This window comes from Kogia breviceps, chromosome 3, assembly GCF_026419965.1.
Source record: "Kogia breviceps isolate mKogBre1 chromosome 3, mKogBre1 haplotype 1, whole genome shotgun sequence".
NCBI lineage: Eukaryota > Metazoa > Chordata > Mammalia > Artiodactyla > Physeteridae > Kogia > Kogia breviceps.
In genome coordinates, this window is record NC_081312.1 from 167559176 (window position 1) to 167582349 (window position 23174).

Here is a 23174-nt window from a genome sequence, read left to right on the forward strand (position 1 = left end):
GTGTCCCCTGCATTGGCAGGCGGACTCCCAACCACCGCGCCACCAGGGAAGCCCAACAAGTATTTTTTGAGTCTGTTTTTCTGCTTAGCACTTCATAAAGCCAAGTCCTGAAGGAGATGCAGAAATAAACCTGGTGAGAGGATGAGGATAACCGGGAGAGTTTTGCACATGTAGGAAACAGCGTGAACAATAGCACAGAGGCGAGAGAAATCATATTTATAAGGACTTGAAAAAAGTTAATGGTGCAAAGAATGTTGTGTATTGGCTGAGACAACCTGCGAGAGGAGGCTGGAGATGTGCAGGTGCCTTGTGAACCGTATTATGCGACTTGGACTTCATCATGGGGCAGGGGGAAAGCTCTGATGGGTTCTAAGCTGGGGGCAACTAATGAGCATATTTTGGTATCAGAGACTGCTGAAATGTATAGCATGGGTCAGAGGTTCCTTAAGAACTGGGAGAGGCTGAATTAGGAGAGCGTACATGGTGACAAGTAGGTGGGTTCTAGAGAAAGTCTTGTTCAATTGACTCACTGTCTCCCTAACAACTTTTACTCACAAGCACTCTAATTCCTGTATATTTATATTCATCCAGTCATGCTTTGGTTATGGAATTAAAAACGGACGCATGGTTTAGTTGAAACTGGGTTTAATTGCATTGGATCTGTTCACTCTGTGAATATTCAGGGAGCAGTTGTGGGTCCTCTCCTCTAAATGTGTGATACTTCACTCAAAAGTTTAGAACCATTGACCCTGGAATATGCTTTCCAGGTCTAGAGTTTATAGTTCCTTATAACTTTTGGACTCCTAATCTGGCGAAATGCACAGTTCATAAACGACTTCTGCTGTTGCCTTTTTGAGCTGGTGGATCCAGCCAGCCTGTGGAAGCATACAAGTTTGTTCTGCATTGTTGCTTTCCTATTCTGCAAGCTGGATGCAGCCCCTCTACCCCCTCCCCTCCCTTCCTGGTTTTTCAGTTATGCCTTCAAGGAGATGGTGACAAACAGCAGGGCACTTTTCACTGCCATCTCAAAGTCAGGGCAAGTAGATGAATGTTTGGCTAGAGTCAGCCTGGAGCAAGCAGGATTTGATCCAGGACCTCTTGGATCTCCCCCTCCCCATCCCGCCCCAGCGAGTATGCAGGTGTGGAAGCAGCCTGCTTCCTTAATTTAAAATCAGGCTGCCTTTTAAAGTTATTGCCCCAGTTCCCAACTGATTCCTGAAACTTTCTGAATGTTCCTGCCTCTGATTTGCACTGCCCTGCTTTTTCATTTAGCATCTAAACAGGTAATTCATGATCTCATATATGGCAAGGTCACTTAAAACCTCAAATGCATATGTTTTCTCTCTCCATCTGGGTTTAAGCTCCTTGGTGATGTGTTCAGTCCTCTCTTTCACTGGAGCATCTTTCTTTGCCTCCTTCTCAAATTTTGGTTTGCCTGGGGTTCTGGTCTTGGTCAGAAGCCCTCAATACTCCGCCCAGCCAATCTCATCCACTGCAGTGGTTCTAACTCCTCTGCTTGGAAGACCTTCCTGCAGGCGTCTCCAGCTCAAATTACCCTCAGTGGAATCGGTTATCTTCCCCATCTACCCTGTTTGCTTTTTTGGGTTTCCATTCACTTAGCAGTGTCATCATTTGCCAAAACGTCCAGGTTAGAAAACATCAGAATTATCTTTCACTCAGCTGTTTTCTCCATTCCACCCATTCAGGTGTCCCTATAGTGATTCTACCACTAAAATATCTTTTTACCCCTTCTTGTCTCTAGATACGTACTGCCTGGACCACGTAGGACAGTGAAAAGAGCTGAGCTTGCCCCCGTCTCTGCCAGTATCACTGCACTTGTTGGCTTGGGCCTCTCTCGACCTCCCAGGCCCCAGTGTCCTCATTTGCTTGATGTGGATGATAATAGCAATTTACTGAATTGCTCTGGTAATTGAGTGATTTCATCTTACGTGGAGGATCTCAAGCCCAACTAATAGGCAGTGGTCACGAATAGAAGACCCATCTCACAGGCCACATGGCCTCTTAGCTGTACAGCAGCTCTCCTGCTGTCCCCCTGACAACACGCTCTTCTTTGTTTTCGGGTCACGCTCCACACTGAAACCAGAGTCATCTTTCTAGATGCAGAGCCATTTAAAATCCTTCATAGCTTTTGACAGCCAGGTTTTAGCCTGGGATGCAGTGTCCTTCCTCCCTCAGCTTGGGGTCACTCTGTGCCTCCTCCCCATTCCCCTTGAGCCTCTAGGAACTTTCCCTCGACGTTCGTGACTTAGTCGTGCTCTTTGTGCATTTCCGATACCCACCATAACAATATTTAACTGACCTAGCAGGAATAGAGAGGTCAAGGTCGCGTTTCGTGTCAATCCCTGCAACGTAAAGCAAAATCGAATTAATACAGTTTTGAAATTGAGGAGGCATCTCATTGGGAACTGCCTTGAGAATGTGCGGGTGGCCTTTAATAGCATTTACCGTTTTGTTTTTAATAGCAGGCAGAGGAGGAAACTTAACAAGGGGGAATCACTTGCTGTAAATCCCTGGGGAATCTCAATGAGCTGAGAGGGAAGTAGGGCAGGACTACACTGAGCGAAGGGGATAACTTACCAACATATATAAAGAGTTAAATAGAGGAAATAGGTCGACTGAAAATGAATGAAGCAAAAATTAGACCGACTTCTGATGCTTGCTTCCTGCCCATAAAGACACTTGTATTTTGCAAGATACCCCGTAAATCACCCTCCAACTCCCGCTCTTCTTAGTTCTGAAAGTTTTGTCTACTCATCTCTTCCTCAACGCCTGGTCCTACCTGCCTGCAATTTGTCAACTCCCAAACTTCAGCCTTGATGGAAAGTCGTGAGCGAAATGTATCACTTTTCATTTTATTTTCTGTGCACCCATATAAATGGTGCCTTACAGTTTAAAACAATATTAAGACAATAAGCTGATCATTCCATCTCAACGAATCTACCCACTTCTTAAAGTCAGAGACACAGCCTTCTGCATCTTTCTGTCCCTCTCAGGGTCTAGCCCAGCGACTGTCACGGTTGACTGTGGTATCAGTATTTCATAAGTCATGTCATGTAGTGACACTGAGATTGGGTCACTCAGTAAGAAGAATGCTTCACAAAGAAATTCAGCTGTTGAACAAAAGTTTATTAAGTGTCTGCCATATGCCACACATTGGCCTAAAGTGGTGATAAAAATGGAGTGAGTTCTTGCTTTAATGCACCTTGGGTTCAGATGGAGGAAAGGGATAATAAACAGGTAAATAAGTAGATAATTTCATTTCAGAGAGTCATATACAAAGAAATGTAACATTTAAAGCATCTGCATATTCTGTGAGAGCTGTCGTGATAGTTTCAAAACCATCTTTCCCAGACCATCTGGGTTTCTGTTTCATTTCTGTTTCACTTCATCTTGGTCTCACCTTCCAATCAGGAGAGCTACCTGCTCTATCCCGGTCTTCATTACGCCTGTGCTGTTCACTCCTTATGATTCCCTAGGATCAAAACCACTAAGAAAGACGGTTCCCCAAGTGCACCAAACTCTACATGGCCATCGAGAAGACTCATGGATAACAGTCAAGTTACAGTCTCTGGGAGGTGTCAGCCTGAGCGGACAGGCAGTTGCATGTACGTGTCTGTCTTTAAAAATAGAAATAATAAACGTGGCCCATTTCCCATGCAAATGTTAACGCGTAACTTACACATATTCACCTGTAGCCTTCTCAAGATTTCCCATATGCCCAAGGGTGGCCCTCAGCAAAACGTCAGGCCAAAAATGACCACTCTGTTGTGTACATGTTATTTATGAAGTCATATGAGCTCACAAGCCAAAGTTAGTTATTTTATCAACGGGGCTACTTACAGTAGTCCATTTTCACGGGAGATCCTTGACTTTCTTCTCTTTGCCTTCAACAGACCTTTCAAACCTACCTACACAGAGATAGATCTCCAAACCCACTTTGTGGTGTCTGTTTTCATAGCCCCTTGTGTCTATAGTAGGCAAGTTATTATTACTCTTTATAATAATAAAGCCTCTTAAATTTATCTAGGGCCTATTTTCAAGTGGCTTCTTGGAGCTCTAAGTACTTTATGGTTTATTATTTACACCTACTCATTGGTAAATATGGCGCTTGATCATTTTAAGGGGCTTTACAATTCCTCCTGCCGATTACTCATCCCCATGTCCCAGTTCTAGGAAAACATCTCCATTTTGCAAATAAGTGCATCATTCCACGGCTTGGAGAAGGAATGTCCATGTGGAACGTGGGACCCTTGGTCACAGGGATAGCTGCCTTCTGCTTGATTTGGTGGTAACTTTGTGAACCCTCAAGTGAGAGGAACTCCGGTAACATAGACCCTCAGATGACCATCAAATCCTTTCTTTGCTAAGGCTGCTATGGTTTTACGTTAAACCAACTGTCAGTTTTATGTTTCAGGTAGTGATTTGTGATACTTACAACCTTGGGGCTTTGGAGGTCTTTCCCCTCAAGGCAGGAGGGAGCGCAGGGTCTGGAAGCACAGGATTGTTCCATGTTCTATTCATTCTGGCTCCTGTGTGCAGATTTCACTGCTTTGCCCCGTTCTGCCCATAGAGACCCTTCCTCCAAGGCTGACAGAGCTGGTCAGAGGACCTTTGTGTCTGCTGCTTGACATCAGCCCTGGATGGAAATCCACCCCCTCACACACAGACTTACCACTTTACTGTGCACCTCCTACATGTCATGTGCTGAGTTTGCTGCAAACCCATTTCTTGTAGACTTTGGTCATTTCTTCATATTCACTTCACAGACTCTATGCTCTTTCCATCTTTCATAACAATGTGGTATGTTTCTTAGTTAAACCTGGCAACTCTTGGTATCTGCTATGGTCTGAATGTGTGTGACCCCCAACCAAATTCATATGTTGAAATCCTAATGACCAATGCTATGGTGGTAGGCGGTGGGGGTCTCTGGATTAGGTCATGAGGGTGTCATGCATGGGATTAGTGGTCTTAAAAAAGAGCCTCCCAGAGATGCCTTGTCCCTTCTACCATGTGAGGACACAGCAAGGAGGTGCCAGCTATGAACCAGGATGAGGGCCCTCACCAGAACTTGACCGGGCTGGTGCCTTGATCTAGGACTTCCCAGCCTGCAGAACTGTGAGAAATCAATGTTTGTTGCTTATAAGGCCCCCACCTCTGTGGTATTTTGCTTTAGCACCCTGAGTGGACGCAGGCAGTATCTGGAACCAGCAACTAAATCGATTGAATATCCTCGGTGCCTCCACGTTTCAAGATGGTTCTTTTACGATGGGAATCTGAGAGGCAGACTAGATTTTTTTAGTGCCCCATCCTTTTTATCAAAGGATTCTGTACTGCCAGGCCCTAATCCCTAACATACTTCATATCATACATTTCCACTGAAATGGCATTTTCCACTACTTTTGCAATGTAAATATCCAAAGGCAAAGACCAGGCATAGAAGGCAGAAAACAGTTGGAGCAGTTATGGTTGCATTTGGAAATTTAGCTTTTTATTCGAGGAATTATCTACAACATAAAGAAATGCACATATCATATACCTTTAAAAATTTTTTTAGGAACCTCATATCTGGGAAGGTCATGAGATCTGGCTGATTCACAGCTCACCCCCATACTTCAACATTGCTGTACCTCTCCACTTTTTCCCTCACCAAATTTGCATTATTAGCTAAACATTTAATTTCTACAGTTAAAAAAAATCTTTTTGGATATAGAGGGCATTGAAATAAACTAAATTTTCATTGTTCTTCTTTGCTAATTACTACTATAATCCTCATCCTCTTAAAAAACTTTCCCCTACAAAACAAATTTAATAATAATCAGGATTATTAAAAATTAATTCCTACTCTAGATGACCTCAAAAAGAAATTGGTCTCCAAAAGTGCTTGGTCTGTCTAGTTTCAACTCAAACGGTATTTGAAATAAAGTTTTGAAAGGAATTGATAAATTCTAGTAGCCCAGACATAGCCTTTCCATCAGTTTTTTAATCATTTACTATCTATCCTCTAAGGTAATTAACATCACTTTAGGAAGGTGTACAATAAACACAGCTTCAAAGCCATGCCTTCCCGGGTGTGTGTCTGTCACCCCTGGGCACAGTGGGGTCGCTGGGTTGCATCGCCATGCGGTGGAAAGAACATAGGCTCCGGGTTGGTAGACTGAGTTTCCAAGCTCTGTCATTATCTACCTTCTGTGGGCAAGTTGCTCATTGTTTCTGCACTTGAACTTTTAAAGTTGAGCAGGTAACAGAACCAGCTGTGCCCACCCCAGAGTGTTGGAGAGATTCATCAGCGAAAACGTGAAAAGGTCTTGAAATGTGAAACACGACGGCAGGGAAAGACCTCCCAGTGTTGTGAGCTGTGCCAGTGGAATGCCTGAATTAGAGTAAGAAGTGTTCCCCACCTACAAAATTTGTTAAGGAAGCTACATAAAGGAATATTGAAAATAAAAGTCTTCTCCCCGAAGTCCCAAGAGTTAAAAACAAATTCATTCCTTTATTTAACGAATAGTTATTAAGGATCGGCTAAGGGAAGGTTATTCGATTGGGTGGATTAAGAATACAAAGACTGATCCAATGTGGATTTGGAGTCAGAGAATTCCTATGCAGTGTGACACGCCTGCCTTATATTTGCTCAGCTTTCTATCCCCACGTTCAGCACCGGTAACTGGTGGCTGTAAGACCCCTGATCTGTCATCCTATTGGCGTTTGGACAAGTACTAAACTCTTACCTCAACAGCTTTCTCATTATTTAGGTCCCCAGACTCAAAAGGAAGTAGAAGGAATATAAAATATTTAATGGTTTGATTCCATCCCTGTCCTTACTGCTAAGGATCCATAATTCATTTCACTAGAGGAATAGCCCCCCATATACTGCAGCCCTGGCTTCCAGGGTTAAGAATCTATTTATGGATTAGCAAATGCATTAGTGCTACGTGTTAGTACTTGCCTCATAGTTTAGCCCTGTTAGAAATTGGATGGAAGTATTAAAAAAGGGCTTTGTGTTGGAGCAGTGTATTTTTACTATTTTCTGATGGACAAAACCGTGGCCTGTGTCAGGCCACTCATTCCACTTTTTATTAATATTTGCACTGGTGGAACACACCCAGTTTCATCACACGCGCTTCTGGTGCTTTAAAATATATGAGCATTTGTCGCCCCCATTTCACTGCTTGGCAAAGAGAGCTCCAGAGAGGTAAGGTGACTCCTGCCTCAGCACAAGTCGCTAGGGAAACGGCTCAAACTCTTTCTCTCTCTGCAGTGTCTGGGGTTCCAAACTCATTTACGTGATGTTGATCTTGCACGAAAAGAACACCTTAGGGACTTCCCCGGTGGTCCAGTGGTTAAGACCTTGCGCTTCCAGTGCAGGGGATGTGGGTTCGATCCCTGGTCAGGAAACTAAGATCCCACATGCCTCGCGGCCAAAAAAAAAAACAAACAGAAAAAGAGAAATAAACGGATACTTAAAAAAAATAAAAGAACACCTTAGATTGTATACAGTATCTTTCCCTGGCAAGGTCATTCATTTTTATATATTCACTCTCTACCTTTTAGTTGCTATCATGAAGGAAGGCAATGTAAAAATGTGCTTGTTTTAAGGACAGAGCTCTTGCCTCATTATTTTACCCCAGTCACGTTATTCGTCACGTGGTCTTCTTGCCGTCTAGAAGTGGGGATGGGGACTGCTTTCCGTCCCCTTTGGTCGTTGTCATAAAGTGAACGCGATTACTGTGCAGTAACCCTGAAAGCACCTTCCTCGCCGTCCAGAACATCTCCATTACCTTAGCTGTGGGCCAAGGCTAAGTTCAGAGGTCATAAGTCAGAGATCTAGCAAGATGTTGGGGTATATTCAAGATCTCCAAATGGGAGGGTAATGGGACATGCCATTATCTTCCCTGCGCCACTATTATTCCCCCAAGTATCTTAACTCCAGATTATTACTGAGTTACACGGTTGTGCTGATGAGGACAGGTGAAGTGTTTTGAACCTGGGAGTGAGGAAACCAGCGTTCAGTGATCCAGATCCGATTCGGGCTGTGTTCCGCATTGTTCCCATCCAAGCTGAGCGGGCTCTTGGCTTTCCGGTCAGCACGCACCTCCAGGAGCAATGCCTTCATCTGCAGTTTTAGACAACTGACCGTTCCGTCCATAGTGTCTCATCTTTTCTCTGTGTGTTTAACTTGCTCTTTTACTTGGCTGATCTGCGTGGAATTCTTCTAATTCCAATAAGCAGAAGGACAGCGTGTATTTCCTTGGCTAACTGTATATGCTATGCCCGGTGTGGTTAAGGAAGTAAGGAAGCAGATTTTTTTCTTATTTTGGAAAAGAGCATCTAATTGGTCTTTTGAGGCTGATGCTCCAGTGTTTATTAGGAGATTTCGATATGACCAAACAATCTTTGCATCGCCTGCCTCCTTTAGAAGTCCTGCTTCAGGTGGATTATGCCCTGAACCTCCAAGAACTCCGGGGCTCACAGAGTTAAAATCTTTCCAAGTCCCCCAATCTCTATCCTCTGCATCCTCAAACCTCTTGGTGGGGCTAAGGGTCTTGACCTTGTCACTCTGCCTGAGGACAAGGGGAGAGGAAGAGATGAATCCAACTGTGAATTCAGTGTCCCAGAAAAGAGAAGCAAAAATCCTTTTCATCACCCTGACATACCCACATCTTCTGTGAGTCATCTGCGATGCTTGCTGACAGTGGATGGCAAAGAGAAAACGTGAACTTGGTTTTGCTATGAAACGTGTAAGACAAAGAAGGAAATGAGTTACTTATTTTTCTTTCCAATTTCTAAAGATGGTAATTAGGAGAACTCACACCAGCCAGGCTCAAGTGAATGGAAGCAAGACCCCTATAGGCAGTGCCGTGTATTAATGTAAAAATATGCTTAGACAACATAACTTGTCAGAGAGGATTATTTCTACTTAGTGGATCTGCAGGAGCCCCTTTGCTCTCCCATTCAGAATTTGACTAGAGAAGAGAGTGGGGAGAGAAGGAGAGGGAGAGAGAGGGAGGGAGAGAGACGGGGAGCGCACATTAGTGAACAGCTACTGTGGCATTGATGTTGGAGCGCACTTCTGAACTGGCTTTTGTTGAGACTATCAGTGTATCTGTGCAGAAAGCATGCGCTGTCCCAAATCCGCTGTTACTATGAGAAATGAAGAGCTGCTTTTAAGGTATGTTACTGTGTTCTTTGTTTTAACGTATGCCGTGCTAGTTTCCAGAGCTGGATGAGACAATCACCATGCCCTGAATCAAGTAGCTTCCTTATCTTAGAAGGAAAAAAAAAAGAAGCTAGAGAGAGAGAGAGAGAGAGGAGAGGGAAATGATATCGAGACCAAGAGATTGGGAGAAAGAGAGAGCAAGCAAGAGAAAGGAAAAGGACTCCTGTGGACGAGTTATATTTGCAGGAGTTGCCTTTTGCAAGCATATCATGTATTTGCTCTCTGCTATTTGTGCGCGGCCAGTGGATAATTTTAAAGGCTCCGAATCTGGCTCTGGGTTTGTCTTTTCCTTTGCAATGTCTAAGCCTCTTTCATTATTATGCACTCTGCATGGAATACTCAGCGAGAAAGGAGCTAAGGAGACTCCATATTAGACTTGCGTTCCAGATACCGCTCTAATCTGGACTTAGCCTACCTAAATAGTCCTTCTGTGTTACCAGGTTTGGATCACTTTATCCTGTTTGCCAAAATGTGTACCTGTTTAAAGACTTCTATTCATGCATGGCGTCCTGGGTCCCTCTGTATTGAAAGCAAATATTTGTTTCCTGCATCTGTGTTAGGGTCCTACCGCTTACCAAGAATGAGCCACCTTTTGGGAAGCAGAGAAGGAATTATGATACAATTGGCATCCTGCTTTGAAAAATGTAGTCTTTTGTTTATTTCCTAGCAGACATTGTAGCACTGAATACATCTATGGGTCTGACAATGGGACCCATTGAACAATGGAGCTGTCAAACTAGCTTAATGCATGTCTGGGGCTTTTTTTTTTTTTTTCTTTCTCAACACCCTTTTATCTGCTTTAATCTTGTTTATATAGACTATACAGATTGAAGAGCTTTTAGGACTGCTTGTTTGTGGTTTTGTGCTTTTAAAAGATTTAATATCTGCCGTTCATAGGGCTTTTTGCATTTTGCAGCTATGTGGTTGGATTAAGTTAGAGATTTATTGCTTACCTCTCTGTTAACTACAGAAAGAAATTCACTGATTGAGACTGCTTGTAACACTATTATCATTCTGGCAGATACCTTGTTATCAGACATGCCTCTACAGTATTTAATGCTTGGGGATTTAAAATTTGCCTATTTAGTGGACTTAGGGAACATAGCACACAAGAGAAGTTAAGAGGTATATTTCTAATGTTTAAGTAAATTGTAATTTCTAATGTCTGCCTCCTCTTTTGGCCCCTAGGTAGATAAACAGTTTCGAAATTCAAGGACAAGTGAGAACTTCCGCCCTTCTAATTTTGGTCACAAACTGTCATTATCTAGCCTGTTAAATTGTTAAGTTAAAGGTGTCTATGGAATGTATCAATTTTTGATATATGATTATGTGCTCATAAAATGCATTTCTATGCAAGGTAAACGTTTCTCACATCTTCAAGAATCTTTCCTTTTATAACATAAGCATTGGTTTCTCATGTGAAAACAGTGAGGCTTCAAAAAGAGAAAATAGAAAAATCTGTTGCAAACTTCTCAAATATTAAAAACATTTTTATTCTCACATTAGATATAAAAGAACTGATCCTAGAATATTAAATGGTAATTGATCTACATGGAAATCATGTCACTAAGGTTCGTTTCCATAAAGAATATATCTTTTCTAACATTTTAGTGTTTTGCTTTAATTAGCTGTTTGTGCCAGAGCAGTATATTGAAAAATATTAGTAAATTTATAGAGATTAAGGGCCTAATTTTTAAAAACAGAAGGGAAATCATTTTAAAGGGTAAATTTTTAAAAATAGATGTATTTAGTTACAAATATTTCTTCTTGGATTATACTGTGTTCAAATTAGTGATGTTCTCAGTAAACAAGGAACAAGATGTATTCCTTATAAAAACAGTTATGAAACATTGACTATTTTTTTTAGCGTTTGGACATGCATTTCAATTTTTTAAACTTAAGTTGAAATGTTATATTTAATTCAGAATTATGAAAATTAATGTTGCAAGCTCAATAAATTGCCTTCTGGAACATAAATTTTCTGTTGACAATATTTTTTCAGAGTCTGGCTGGACCCAAAACATATCTGTAGGATAATAATATTTTTAAAGTCATCCAGTGTGAATAAAGTGGATTTTATGATTATGTTCTCTTACTTCCAAAGGGATCTGAACTGTTCATTCCATTGGGTATGCCAGTAATTGCTTTTAGGATGAGCTCATAGAAGGTAATTGGTGAAGCTTTATATCTGAAACTGGCCCACTGTTACCAGCACACCTAGATTCTGCATTCGTGGGAAATTTTTATTCCAAAACAAAGGTCACAAAGCAATTTTTTGTGGTTTGGGAAAAAAGGCAGTGTCCTGTGTTCCCCAGCTGCCTGTCAGAAGCACGCTGAAATAAAGAAATGTCTTGGAAACCTACACGTTAAATTTTTGACGAAATTATAATCATTTACCTGTGATCTATTCACTTTAATTCCTGGGTGATCATATTAGGTCCAAGAACAAGGGAACTCCCTTCCCACTTGTGCTTTAACCCATTACCAGCTTTCAGAATTCCAAGACCCCCCATTCAAGTGTCTGACACGCAGCTATCTTTTCCTTTAGCCTGATGGGGAAGTAGGAGATGGCCGAAGTTGGCAAACTTGTCTACATCTATTCCCACAGCAGTAACAAGATATGTAATCTGTATCCTGCCATCAGCCTCTATGTGGGATGATTCCCTTCCAGGGTGACCTAAACAAATGTCAAAGTGAATTTTAATTCTAAGCCCAGCCTTGCAGAAAAGGAATAGCAAGAGTCAAACTGGGAAAATGGCTTCTTTCAGTAGCACCCCGAGGAGTCCCTTCACACAGGAGACTGAGGAATACATAGCTGTGTTCAGCAGACCACAGGCTGAGATCTGTAACCTCGATGTATCAACAGTCCTTTATTTGTGAAAATGAAACCTCACAGTTTTTCTTTTTCAAAATATGAGTGTGTACAATTGCAAAATATCCCTCTGGGGCTGAAAAACCAAGAAAGGCGTCTGATTAATATTCACATCTAGAACTTGAGAGCAAGTGCAGATTGTGCTGGGACACCCAGGAAGTCATTCGAAGAGTGAATCAATACTAATTATTGTAATCAGGGCAGTTAATTAGGTGAAAATGCGGCTGATGGAAAGTTCATTGCTCGCAGCCCTGGAAACACCTAGGTTGATGAAAAGAAGGTAATATACAAATGCAAGAGTGTTAGGTGGGAATGAGCATTCTGTATTTAAGGGGTCAGAATCTGTCGATGAAAAACATAGCTTGATTTGGTATAATCATAGCAGTGAGGAAACCAGAAGTATCCAACTCAGTTTCTTGTTTAGAGATTTCAGCAGAAATCATGAACAGAATTGCAGTTTGTTCTCCTGCGGCTCCGCAGCATTTACCTGCCCTTCCTCCAGCGGTAACAAGTATATTTCACGCAGTTGCAATAACGCCTTAGATCATCTTGATTAGCCTTCCTTGAATTTCTTTCTACATTTGGTAATTCCTGGGGAATTTGTTGGCCGGGGAGGGGGTGCTGGCGGGTTCTCCTTTCATCAAACTACTACTGCTTCTCTCTTGGTTATTACCGGCTTTGGGAATTTTTCTGAACTCACAGTGACTTTCATTCTGTAGGAAAGCAGAGGCAGTGGTTTTTGGAGAAGATTAAGATCCATGGCATTTCACTTAACTGACATGGGGGAAGAGGGTGTCAGAAGAAGGAAAGCTTATGTGAGGTTTCAATGCTGTAGCCCATTAAGAATTGAAATGACCTGTCCTAGAGCTGAAGCACCTTTCGGATCCCATGGTACCCATCTCCAGAGGTCGGACTGAGATGGAAGCTAGATGTACATGTAAGAGAGAGGGAGAGAGAGAACCTCTACTCAACTCAGAAATGCGCTGGTTAACCCTGATTTGGGATGAGGTACCCTTTGTTCCCAGACGCAGCCTTCTGCCTCATGCGATATCATTAGGGGTTATTCCATGCAGGTGTGTTTATCTGATCCATAGCTTTCTTCTGACTGTGACAGATCCCAGCACATTTTCTTTTATGTCAAGGAGGTCACAGTTAACGGGGAATGGTGACATGTGTTCCCAGGGCAGCTCAGCTGTTCCCTCACCTCTTTCCGCGTTGACCCGCCCGTGATTGGCTGCCTAGGGTTGTGACGAATCACTGCAGTTCAGGAAGCAGGACGTGCCAGCGTGCCCTAGGAGAAAAACAAAAACCAGAATTTTCCTGCATAATCATTCATTTCAACAAACTTTGTCGTCATGGACGAGAAGAGCATGAGGTTTGAAGTTATCAGGTTGATACACCTTCAGTATCCATGGCTTTTTGACTCCCTGGGCTGAGAAAGGTTGCAGCTGCAATCGGTAAAACTTCTGTGTTGAAACTTAAGGATGGCATTGCTGGCTTCCAGCTGGTGTGTGAACTGGCGTGAAGGGGCACTGTGGTACCTGGTGCAGGAATGAATCAGACTCTTCTCATGGCTCCTGTAAAGCTACCCATCTCAGTGATTCAGGGGCTGCAGGTCCTCCTGTGGTGTTGTCGTCTTTGTCATGCCTTGCTTTTTGAATATCTTGCTTTGGGACCCCCAGCTCTCTTTTGGTTTCTGTCAGATAGGCTTCCCCGTTCATTCAGAGATGATTTAGGAAGAGTCTCTGTGAATGAAAACGCACTGAGTTGGTGATGGGTGGCGTGCGTTCCTGGTGGTGGCAGTTAGGGTTCATTTTGACTTTCGCTTTGGAAACTGACTTGATCAAAAGGGATGGAGCCCTCACCCGTAGCCCCAGGATGCTCAGCGCCTGCCTGGCATAAACCATACCCCTCCTCTCCCCTGTGGGTTAGGCTGCTGGCCTTAGAATCAATGAAAACTTTAATGCTACAAGAACAATAGGATTAGGACTGGCTTCCTCTTTTCCTTCCCATCTGCCAGTTCCAGAGTTAAACAAAGATCAGGGAGTGGGAGTGTTATTATTTAAGTAAGGAATAAATCCAAAATTTATTGACAGTCTACTCTCTACCGGGCACTAGGTGATCTCTTTTCATCTTGTATAATTTAATCCTCACAGATACCCGAGAGTTAGTGGTAGTTATGTTATTCCATTTCAAAGGTGAAAAAAGCAGACCCAAAGAGGGAAACTGGACACACAGCTCATGGTGGAAGGGATTCTAAGTCACGACTCAGGCCAGCTCCTTCCCTGGCCAACTTAAGAGTACAAATGCTGGATATTTGACATTTGAAAGTCGCATTTTCCTCCAGTGCCACATTTCTGCGGTGCACTGATTTGTGCATGTCTTCTAGTTTTGTACAGAGTAAGCTGTACAGTAAGAAAGGGAAAATCACCGTCGTTTTTGCTTCTGAGTTTTTACAGCTCCCCTGCGTATGCTCACTTGTTCCCCTTATAGCTCACAAGGTCTTTGAATTAAAGCACCCATGGCTCACTTTTCTCAGGCTTTAATCTGTATAATGGGAACACATGTTGGAGGGAATAATAGAGAAATCTGAAGCATGATGAAATTGAAATGTGACTTCTAATCTGCATGAGGGGCCAAAATGTATCATATTGTAATCAGAACCAACCAAGCAACAAATATACTATGTGACATGATCTTTTCTCGTTAAGAAGCTCAAGACAGTCATGAAACAGAGAGGGAACAGTGGGTAAGAAGGTATCAACTGGTGTATAATGAGGGGAGGGGGCCCTGAAGGATGGAAGAGGGAGCAGGAAAGGGAAGTTGTCCTTAGAATGCCCCGAATTTGTCTCTGTTATTAAAACAAAGCCAAACAAAATCCTTAATTTCATCACCTTTCTTCCTTAGACCTCAAAGTCATTCACATCTCTCACTTTGCCATATTCCTATGAAATAGTGCAAATGTAGCTGTTAGCCACCACCAGAGAGTATGAGAGACTAAGAGATTGGGCAACATAAAGGTTTACACTCAGCCATAGTGATAAGATAAGATAACACATTTCCACTTAGCTTGGGTAGATTGCTACACCACTTTTCCATGAGGATTTTGGGTAGTTCTTTTAAGAGAAAGAAAGAAAGAATTTTTTTCCCCTAACGGACTTTATGGGAATGAGCATCAAAAGCAAATTTAAAGAAAAAGTCATTTGGGATTTTCAAAAACCTCTATCAGAAGCTAAAAATAATTAGAGATTTGAACCATATTATAGGGAAAAAAATAAATTTCCTGTGCTCAAAACCTTAATGTATTTTCAACCTACATGTCACTTTAATAGCTTGGTTATGTAATTGCTGTAGTAATAATTAGGTTAACACTTTGTACCTCTCATCAGAGGATCGTGATAGATTTTGATTTTTCAGCCATCCATCCCTACAAGGAAATGATGGCCACGCACATGCAAAGGTCTTGATGATGAATCAGAAAATTAAATGACGTGTTCCCAGTGTCAGTCCACTCTGACAGAATCAGGTGCAGAATCCAACAGGTTTGATTCTTAAATCTTATCATCTTTTTCACTCCACTTGCAAGTATCATTTGTCTTAAAGAGTCTGATCTGCATCCACTGTGTCAGATGACTTCTGATCCTCGGAAGGAAAAGCTCTTTGATGGGGATCCATCATCATTGTGGGTAAAGCAGATTCATGTGTTCTCTTTTACACGCAATCCAAGCATTTGGTCTCTTCAATCCTTCCTCTTCTTCAAGATGTATTTGTTTAGAAGAAGGAGGGACATTGAGGCCAGTGGGGCTTTCATGCCTCCAGAGAGTCCCTCTCAAGTCCTGATTTTGCTTCTCGCCAAGATCAGTCTCAGACAACACCCTCCCCCCACCCCCCACCCCCTCCCCTGCCCACTAAGTCTTAAAACTTCCTTTCTGCCCCCACCTGTTGCTGTTTTCTCTCTAGCCCTAATGTTATGCCTACTGCTATATCCACCCAGCTGTCACCTCTCAGCTGCTGTGTTTCATCAAACAGTAGTTTCTCTTTTTGAAATTTACAGCATGTGACAGTAAGATGAGAACTTCTGGCCATTTAGGGAAAACATTTCTTGGGGGTGGTGGGTGTTCAAGGGCAGATTGCCAGGGAACTCAAAACCCCACTCTGATAGGTATAAATTTTGTTCCCACCGCCAGGCTGGCACCAGATAAAGCTACCTGATACAGTTTGAAAAATCTCAGCATCTTCAGGAGGCTGCTGGGACATTCCTTCAGAGGTTGTTTTTTCTGAGTGCCTTTGTGTACGTATCACCAGGCCAGCCTTTTTCTCCTCCCCGCCCTTTCTCCAGTCTTCTCTTTCCCAATTTTCATATATTTACTCACTTCATGGGACGTGATCTTCCATCCTCCCCCTCCACCCTGTGATGGTGTCTGGAAAGGAATCACCCCAGAGACAGCTGTTCCTAGTTGAGAACTCAGCCTTGGTCGCGACAAACTTGATTTCCCTGACAGATGAGCCACCAAGACTTTTCACTTTTGTGGTCACCTGCCTCCTCAGACCCACAGCTGTGGAGGAGACCGTCTGGCATTGTCTGGCTTCCGTTTGAGAGAGAAAGAGGGAGAAAGAAAGAGAAAGCTGAAGGGGGAGGGAAATAAGGCAGCACGAGGGATAATGGAGAAAGGAGGAAAAGGGAAAGGCAAGTCTGAGAGGGAAGTGATAGGCTGGTTGGGCTCAGGGTCTGACAGGTCCACAGTATTAGCATTTCATCCCCTTGGAATGGAAACTTCTGGAAACCCTAAAGGGGCATCTCATTTCCGAGCGCGAAGGTATGTATACAAAGAACCCATCTTCCGTTGGAGGGTCTCTTCAGAAGGGAGAGAGATTCACCGTTATGTCTTTTGGCTCTATTGAAAACAGATTCAGAAAAACACAAGATTGCAAAAAGCCAGTAGCAGCTGTTCTCAAGGGAGAGGCGACGGCTTAAAATTCCCGTACAAATGTAAAATCAGAGTTTAATAACGATGTCATCTTTATTGGCGTGTGATTTTACTGAAGTCTTTTCAGGAATGTGATAAAGTCACCATTCCAGAAGCTTTCAAAATGGGGGGGGGGTGTAATAAGATCATTTTAAACTTGATTGGTGATATAAGTATTTTTTAAGGGATACCTTTATGGAGCTAAGAAAATATAGATTTATAATGTATCACTTAAGGATCTATTGGGGGATTTTTTAAGTGCATAAACACTTGTTTATTTTTACAAGTTACTGATGAAACTGGGGTAAGCCAAGAACAAACACATGACCGCAAAGTCGGATACGTTCCCAGGTACTTCAAATTCATGCGGATTTCAAACTTATTGGCTGGAAAACGCCCAGTGATGGGAACCCCCCCTTCTAGGGCCTGTCTTTCTTGCTCCAAACAGTTCTCAGTACATTGGGTTTAAAAAAAAAAAATGGAACAGCTATTTAATAAAATTTGAATTTGAAACTGTGATGGGGAAGATGTTTTGGATTCTAGTTTTTAATAAAGAGCCAGGAGTGAGGGGAGAAAAACCCTTTTGTGAAGGTGGCTGTTTGAGGAGATGGAACAGTATTGGTACATCTGTAGTTGCATGGCCGACTGTCTACTGCTTTTAAAGAGATTGCAACCTGTGACGTTATGCATAGGAATAATTAAAAAAATGGAAATTTGTCACAAAATATACAGGGCTGTCTGCAGGAGAAGAAAATTAACTGTTGGGTTATAAACGTGCATCACTATCTATCAGACTCCAGTCTCTAAGTTATGGTATAAACTTTGTGCAAAAATGTTGAAAGATCTATAGTCAGGGGGCTCTATCCTGGTTCATTGATGAAGGTGGGTGACGGGTAGGATACCTTCCCTTCGAACAGTGTGACTCTATTTACAAACACACTTATTAGCATTCTGTTTCTATGGAGAGGTTTTTGGTTTGTTTTTTAAAAATGCCAGTGATAATTCAGTGCTCAAACAATGACCGCTGGAGAAAACTCAGTTTGAGATGAGGCATGGGGAGGGGTGGGTGTGCTGAAACAGCACAGTGCACCCAATTGCCTTGGAAGGCCTCGTATAAAATGAGGTCATTCAGAAACTCTCCCTTGAAGTGCTTCCAATTCTTGAATTGCCTTTTGTTTGGGAAATGAATAGCAAGTTGATTAAAAAGGAAAAAAAATAGACAATTAGGGATGGTAGGGGGATGGGCTTCGGGAAGAGCTTAAGGTTTTTCTACAGTGAAGCTAAAATGGTGAGAAAACTGCATTGTTCCCCACAGCCCCGTCCCCGGGGATGTCAGCACACAGAGGTGTCACCTACCAGGTCAGGTCTAGGAGGGGGGCTCGCTCATGGCCTCACCCCCTTTCACTGATGTTGATAAGATCTTTGGCTATAAAATAGCTTCACTGAACCCCACGTGTTTAGCAGCGGCCCAGACGAGCTGTCTGCAAAATAATTCCAACTGCCAAAACATGATACCTGATGGCTCGTTACGGCGTGAACGGCGTGAAAATTTAAAAAGGGGGCCCCGTCGAGTTGTTTTAGATTTTTTTTTTCCTTCTGGCAAAGCAGTCAGATGAGAAATTGAAGCTTTTCATCAGGTGGTATTTGGTTGGGTGTTTTTGTTTTTAAGCTCAACAGCTTTTAAAATTTGTATTTTAAAAAACAGCTCTTGTGTAGGTGCTGTGATCATGGAAACAAAACCCTATAGGGTGTGTGTGTGTGTGTATGTGTGTGTGTGTGTATATTTTGTTTCTCTCTGGCACCTAAATTAAGTGCCTATGCAATCACTCTATTATTTATGTATTTGGCAGCCAAACTATTTCAGCTCAGCTACATCCAGAAGCTTTCCTTGGTTCCCGTCGTCACTGCATTTCATGTTAGTTTTCTTTTATATCTGACCCTGGTTTTGCTTCTAACTTTAAATGGCAAAAGCAAATGTGCTTTGAAGACTCTGGGACACACTGTAGTTGTTAAATAAGGCAGTAACCTATGCACCAGTCATTCTTTCTCTATGACCTACTTACATACTTCTTCACCCTCCTTATAGTATGATTAAAAGCTGCTTTGAATCCACTATTGCCTCAAGGGATTTGAGCCTAGAATTTAACAAACTGCTGAGAAGGCTTAAGTCAGTAAGAGGCCTTCCCTACAGTGTCTCCCAAGTAATTCACATGCAATTAAAGAGAGAATAAATATTTCAGAAGTGTATGTGTTAATGATGCTTTTTCTACCTTATAGAATGTAGATGTACATGGAGCTTCATTCCATAGCGGATTTGAAAATATTTTCCTTTTTGATTAATGCAGTTGTGTTTTGCTTCTGTTCTGGAGGCCGGTTCTGTTAGTTCGTTCCTCAAATAGTTTTATTATAGAGTCACCTGCTTATATACATTTGGGAGTTCTGTAAATAATGTCTAGAAAATCAGGAACTGTCAAGATTTGTCTCATTTATCTGGCTTATTTATTAAGGTTATTGAAAGACCAACAAAACTCTTATAATTTCAAAGGCAGCCTGCACTAGCTAGGGTCAGGAAAACATGTAGCTTAGTATTATTAGGAAAAGTTGGGGCGTTTGGGGTATAAGAATTGATTTGACTGCATCTGTTTTTCAGTTCTTTATGAACCTAGCCCTGATTCCTCAGAAAGGCAACATTTTCAACTGAAGGTTAGTCCTAGCCCTGTATCTGTCTTGGAATTAGAACCATCTTGGCCAAATGCCAGCCAGATATGTTGTTCAGCTGAAGAAGGAAATCAAGTCAATTAAGTATGGACTTAATTGAATACACCAGGCCTGTTACTCCAAATTGCTCAATGCAGCAAGCCTGGATTTACAATTGATATGTGGATTTAAGATTGGTATATAAATATCCATTTTTCTTCATAATCTCTAAAGATGATCAGTTCTCATTATAACACAAGAAACTGGTGAGAAAAGATGAAAACAATTTTTTCCCCATGTTGTCGTTAATACGTTTAACACCACGTGATACGATTAACTCCACGTGACTTAGTTGTTTAACCCTCTGACTACTGTGAATGCACCAAGTGTGATATGTCATTTCAAAATAAAATTTAAAGTGATGATTAATAAAAGAGGCAAACGATAAGGCTTCTGGTTTGCAATTTATGAGGTTGCTTTAGAACGTGAAATGGGCCACAGAGAAGTTTTACAGACTGGTGACATTGTGAAAATTTCAGCTTCATCTAAATAACCGAGCAACAAAACAATGATGAGAGCGCCAAATTAGAGCATCACCGTATAAAAATGCTTTTAAGAATTTTCACAAGTCACTTGGGAAAAATTAAACTCCCTTCTTTGTGAGAATTCTGCCCTATTTCTCAATTCCTACTAGTAAATCGGTCACAGATCTTAAATGAGTATTTAAGCTTCATGGCCATTACAGATCTAACACTCTTTTCATGAAGCCACACTGTTGGTTTTTAATCATTGTATTAAATACTTCGAAATGACCAATTTGTGATGTATCGTTTTAAAAGAAAACGTGCTTTATCACTGTTTTAGTCCCGTGTACTTCTTAATGTTTTCAAGATGATACAAAAGGAAATATAATCGTGCAGAGACTGATGACTCTTTCTCCTTGTAAAGCACGGAAAAGTCCGCAAATGTCACTTGGGCCGTTTATCTGATATTTACTTTGGCTCAACCACGAATGCTATTTCAGTTGAGCTCATACACTGGCGAGCACAGCCCACCGAGGAGCATTTAAACAAACCCCCGTGATGATTCGTCTCTCGTGGCTTCAGTTGGGGAGTTTGGGTGCGCTCGTGGAGTGCACCGGCCTTGGGCAATACGGTGGTACTAAACCCACGACACGCGGTGGGTGAGTCGGGCCTCGTGCCAGGCTCCTGGAAATAGGGGACCGGACGGAGTCAGCGCCGGGGACGAGTGTGCGTGTCTGGATGCCGGGGACCCCAGGCCGGGGGGCGAATTGTCCAGGGGGCGGTCCCTCCGCCTCCTCCCCCTCCCTCCGGGGGCCGAACGTGCGGGCCCGCAGGGGTTAAGCGGCGGCGCGGCGGGCACGGAGCTCCGCCCCCGGTCGCCGCACCTGGCGCTGGGCAGCCTGCGGCCCCGGCGCTGGCTGTCGGCGGGGATTGGCGGAGAGCCGCGGAGAGAGAATGTGACAAGTGCCGGCTCGGGCGGCCGCCGCGGGGAGGCCGCGCGCACCTGTCCCTGCCAGTCTGCGCCGCCCGCCGCCGCTCGGCCGCGCGCACCGCCGCCCCCCGCGCCTGAGTGCAGAGCGCGCGCCGCGAACATGACTTCTGCCTTCAAGCTGGATTTCCTCCCGGACATGATGCTTGAGGGCCGCCTGCTAGTTCCCGACCGAATGTGAGTTTGACCGCCCGGCCGCCTCCGGGTCGCCGGCCCGGAGCCCCGCGGAGGGAGAGGGCGGGCGGCGGCGCTCCTGCGCCCTGGGGACACGGGGGGTGGCTCCGGTTCGGCCGCGCCCTGGGGTTCGGAGCTGGCGCTGGACGCGGGGTGGTGGGAGCGTGTCTGGAGGAGCGGCGGGGACCACCGAGCGGGGCACGGTGGCCGGGGTGGGGCGGAGAGCGTGGCCCGGCGAGCCGGACGCGGGTTCCCGGCGCCTGGGCTTCGGGTCCGGCCCACGGGGACAGGCGAGCGTGGCGCGGCGTCCCAGGGTGGGGTGCGCGCGTGCACGCTCGTATCATTTGAAATTCGGGGCTGCTGGAGCTCTCGTGGCCCATTTAGATCCCTTCTTACCAAATTGCTCGCTTCTCTGACTTATTACCCTTTTCAAAGATTGCTTTTCTAGGATGGGAGAGTGGAAGGAGGGGAGAAGGGAAAAAAGGGTGGGGGGAGATAATTATAAAGCATGGAAATAGCCAGGTGTACTCTGTTGCAGAAATTAGAGGTAATTTTTAGGGAATCACGGTGGTTTGTCTGATATGCAGTCTATAATTTAATAATTAATGTGATTCTGGTTGTTTTATACGTCGTCAAACTAGAGTAGAGAGTTTATTGGGAGAAGTCAGGAGCTGGGGTTCCTGAGGAAAGGAAAGTATGCCTAATTTTTCTTGGGCTCGTTAGTCTTGATGGGAAAGTTTCTCTTATCAGCTGGGTCACTCACTCTAAAGGCAATGGGATCTGCTGGTATTTCAGGAGAGTGTTTGAAAAGACGACCTAGAAGGTTGTCAGGAGTGGGTCTGAAAGGTCTGTGTCAATTTCAGAGGAGGAATTCATACAGTTGTCTCTTGTCAGGCAAGAAATGCGATAGTGAATCTAGGCTACAATTAATCGAGTGAAAAAGGGACTGCTCTCCTTGGTAAGAGTACGTATCAACTGTTTCCTATTGTACACGCCCTGAGATAACATTCATATTCTTTCTGGCACTTTGCTCTATCCTGTGCAATTTTCAGGCCATTCCGAGCTTTATGATCCATTTCCCTGGCAACTAACTTTCCCCTACGGTGCTAGATTCTTTTTCGAGGATGTTAAATGTTATGAACTTAGATATTCTTGAGAAACTCCGCAATGGCCAATTATTTGAGCCCCTAGGATTTGGGAGAAAAAAAAAAAAAAAGCTTGGGAGAGGGATGAAAGTCTTTCAAATGTGAAATGTCTTTCTAGTCGATATTAAGAATGTTACCTTGCTTTTACACATGATCAGGTTCATTGTCCCAACTAAGATAATCAGATAGTGTAAATTAAAATATTGAATTTCCCTTTGGCAGTTTTCTCTGCGAAAGTAATCTTGATTAGTACTGTTCCCATGATATTTGTTTTGAGAGATCTCTGTCCTCTCCCCCCTCCTAAAATGGCTATCTGTATAGGCGTTTAACACATGTTTGCACATTAGCTAATTTGAAAGTTCTGTGTGTTTTCTCCTCTGTAAGAGAGTTGGGGCCGAACCAAAGAATTGGCTTGATTGTGGTTTTGAATCGATGGTCACCTGCTAAGAATACTCTCTGAATGTAAAGTGTTAATGGCCTCTGAAAGATGCTATCTCTTGTCAGTTAAATTATTAATTATGGAAGTTTAATTTGTCCTTTTCATTTGGTGGATGAATGTAGGTCATTCAAAC

General features: G+C 43.2%; 1 protein-coding gene across 27 annotated transcripts in view; it reads left to right on the forward strand.

The window, feature by feature from the left end:
* The window catches only part of CELF2 (CUGBP Elav-like family member 2), an 838781-nt gene that overhangs the window by 505672 nt on the left and 309935 nt on the right, over positions 1-23174 (forward strand). For 4 of the 27 annotated variants that reach the window (XM_067030234.1, XM_059058978.2, XM_059058981.2 and 1 more), the window contains exon 1: positions 16479-16924. The exons of 8 other annotated variants lie outside the window; for them this stretch is intronic. In XM_067030234.1, coding sequence (XP_066886335.1) covers positions 16770-16924 — 155 coding nt within the window. In that variant the 5' untranslated portion in view covers positions 16479-16769. Of the gene's footprint in view, positions 1-8814; positions 9188-9223; positions 9676-16478; positions 16925-20855; positions 21461-23174 lie in introns of those variants that run through there. 15 more of the 27 variants (XM_067030238.1, XM_059058982.2, XM_067030240.1 and 12 more) reach the window with 7 other exon arrangements.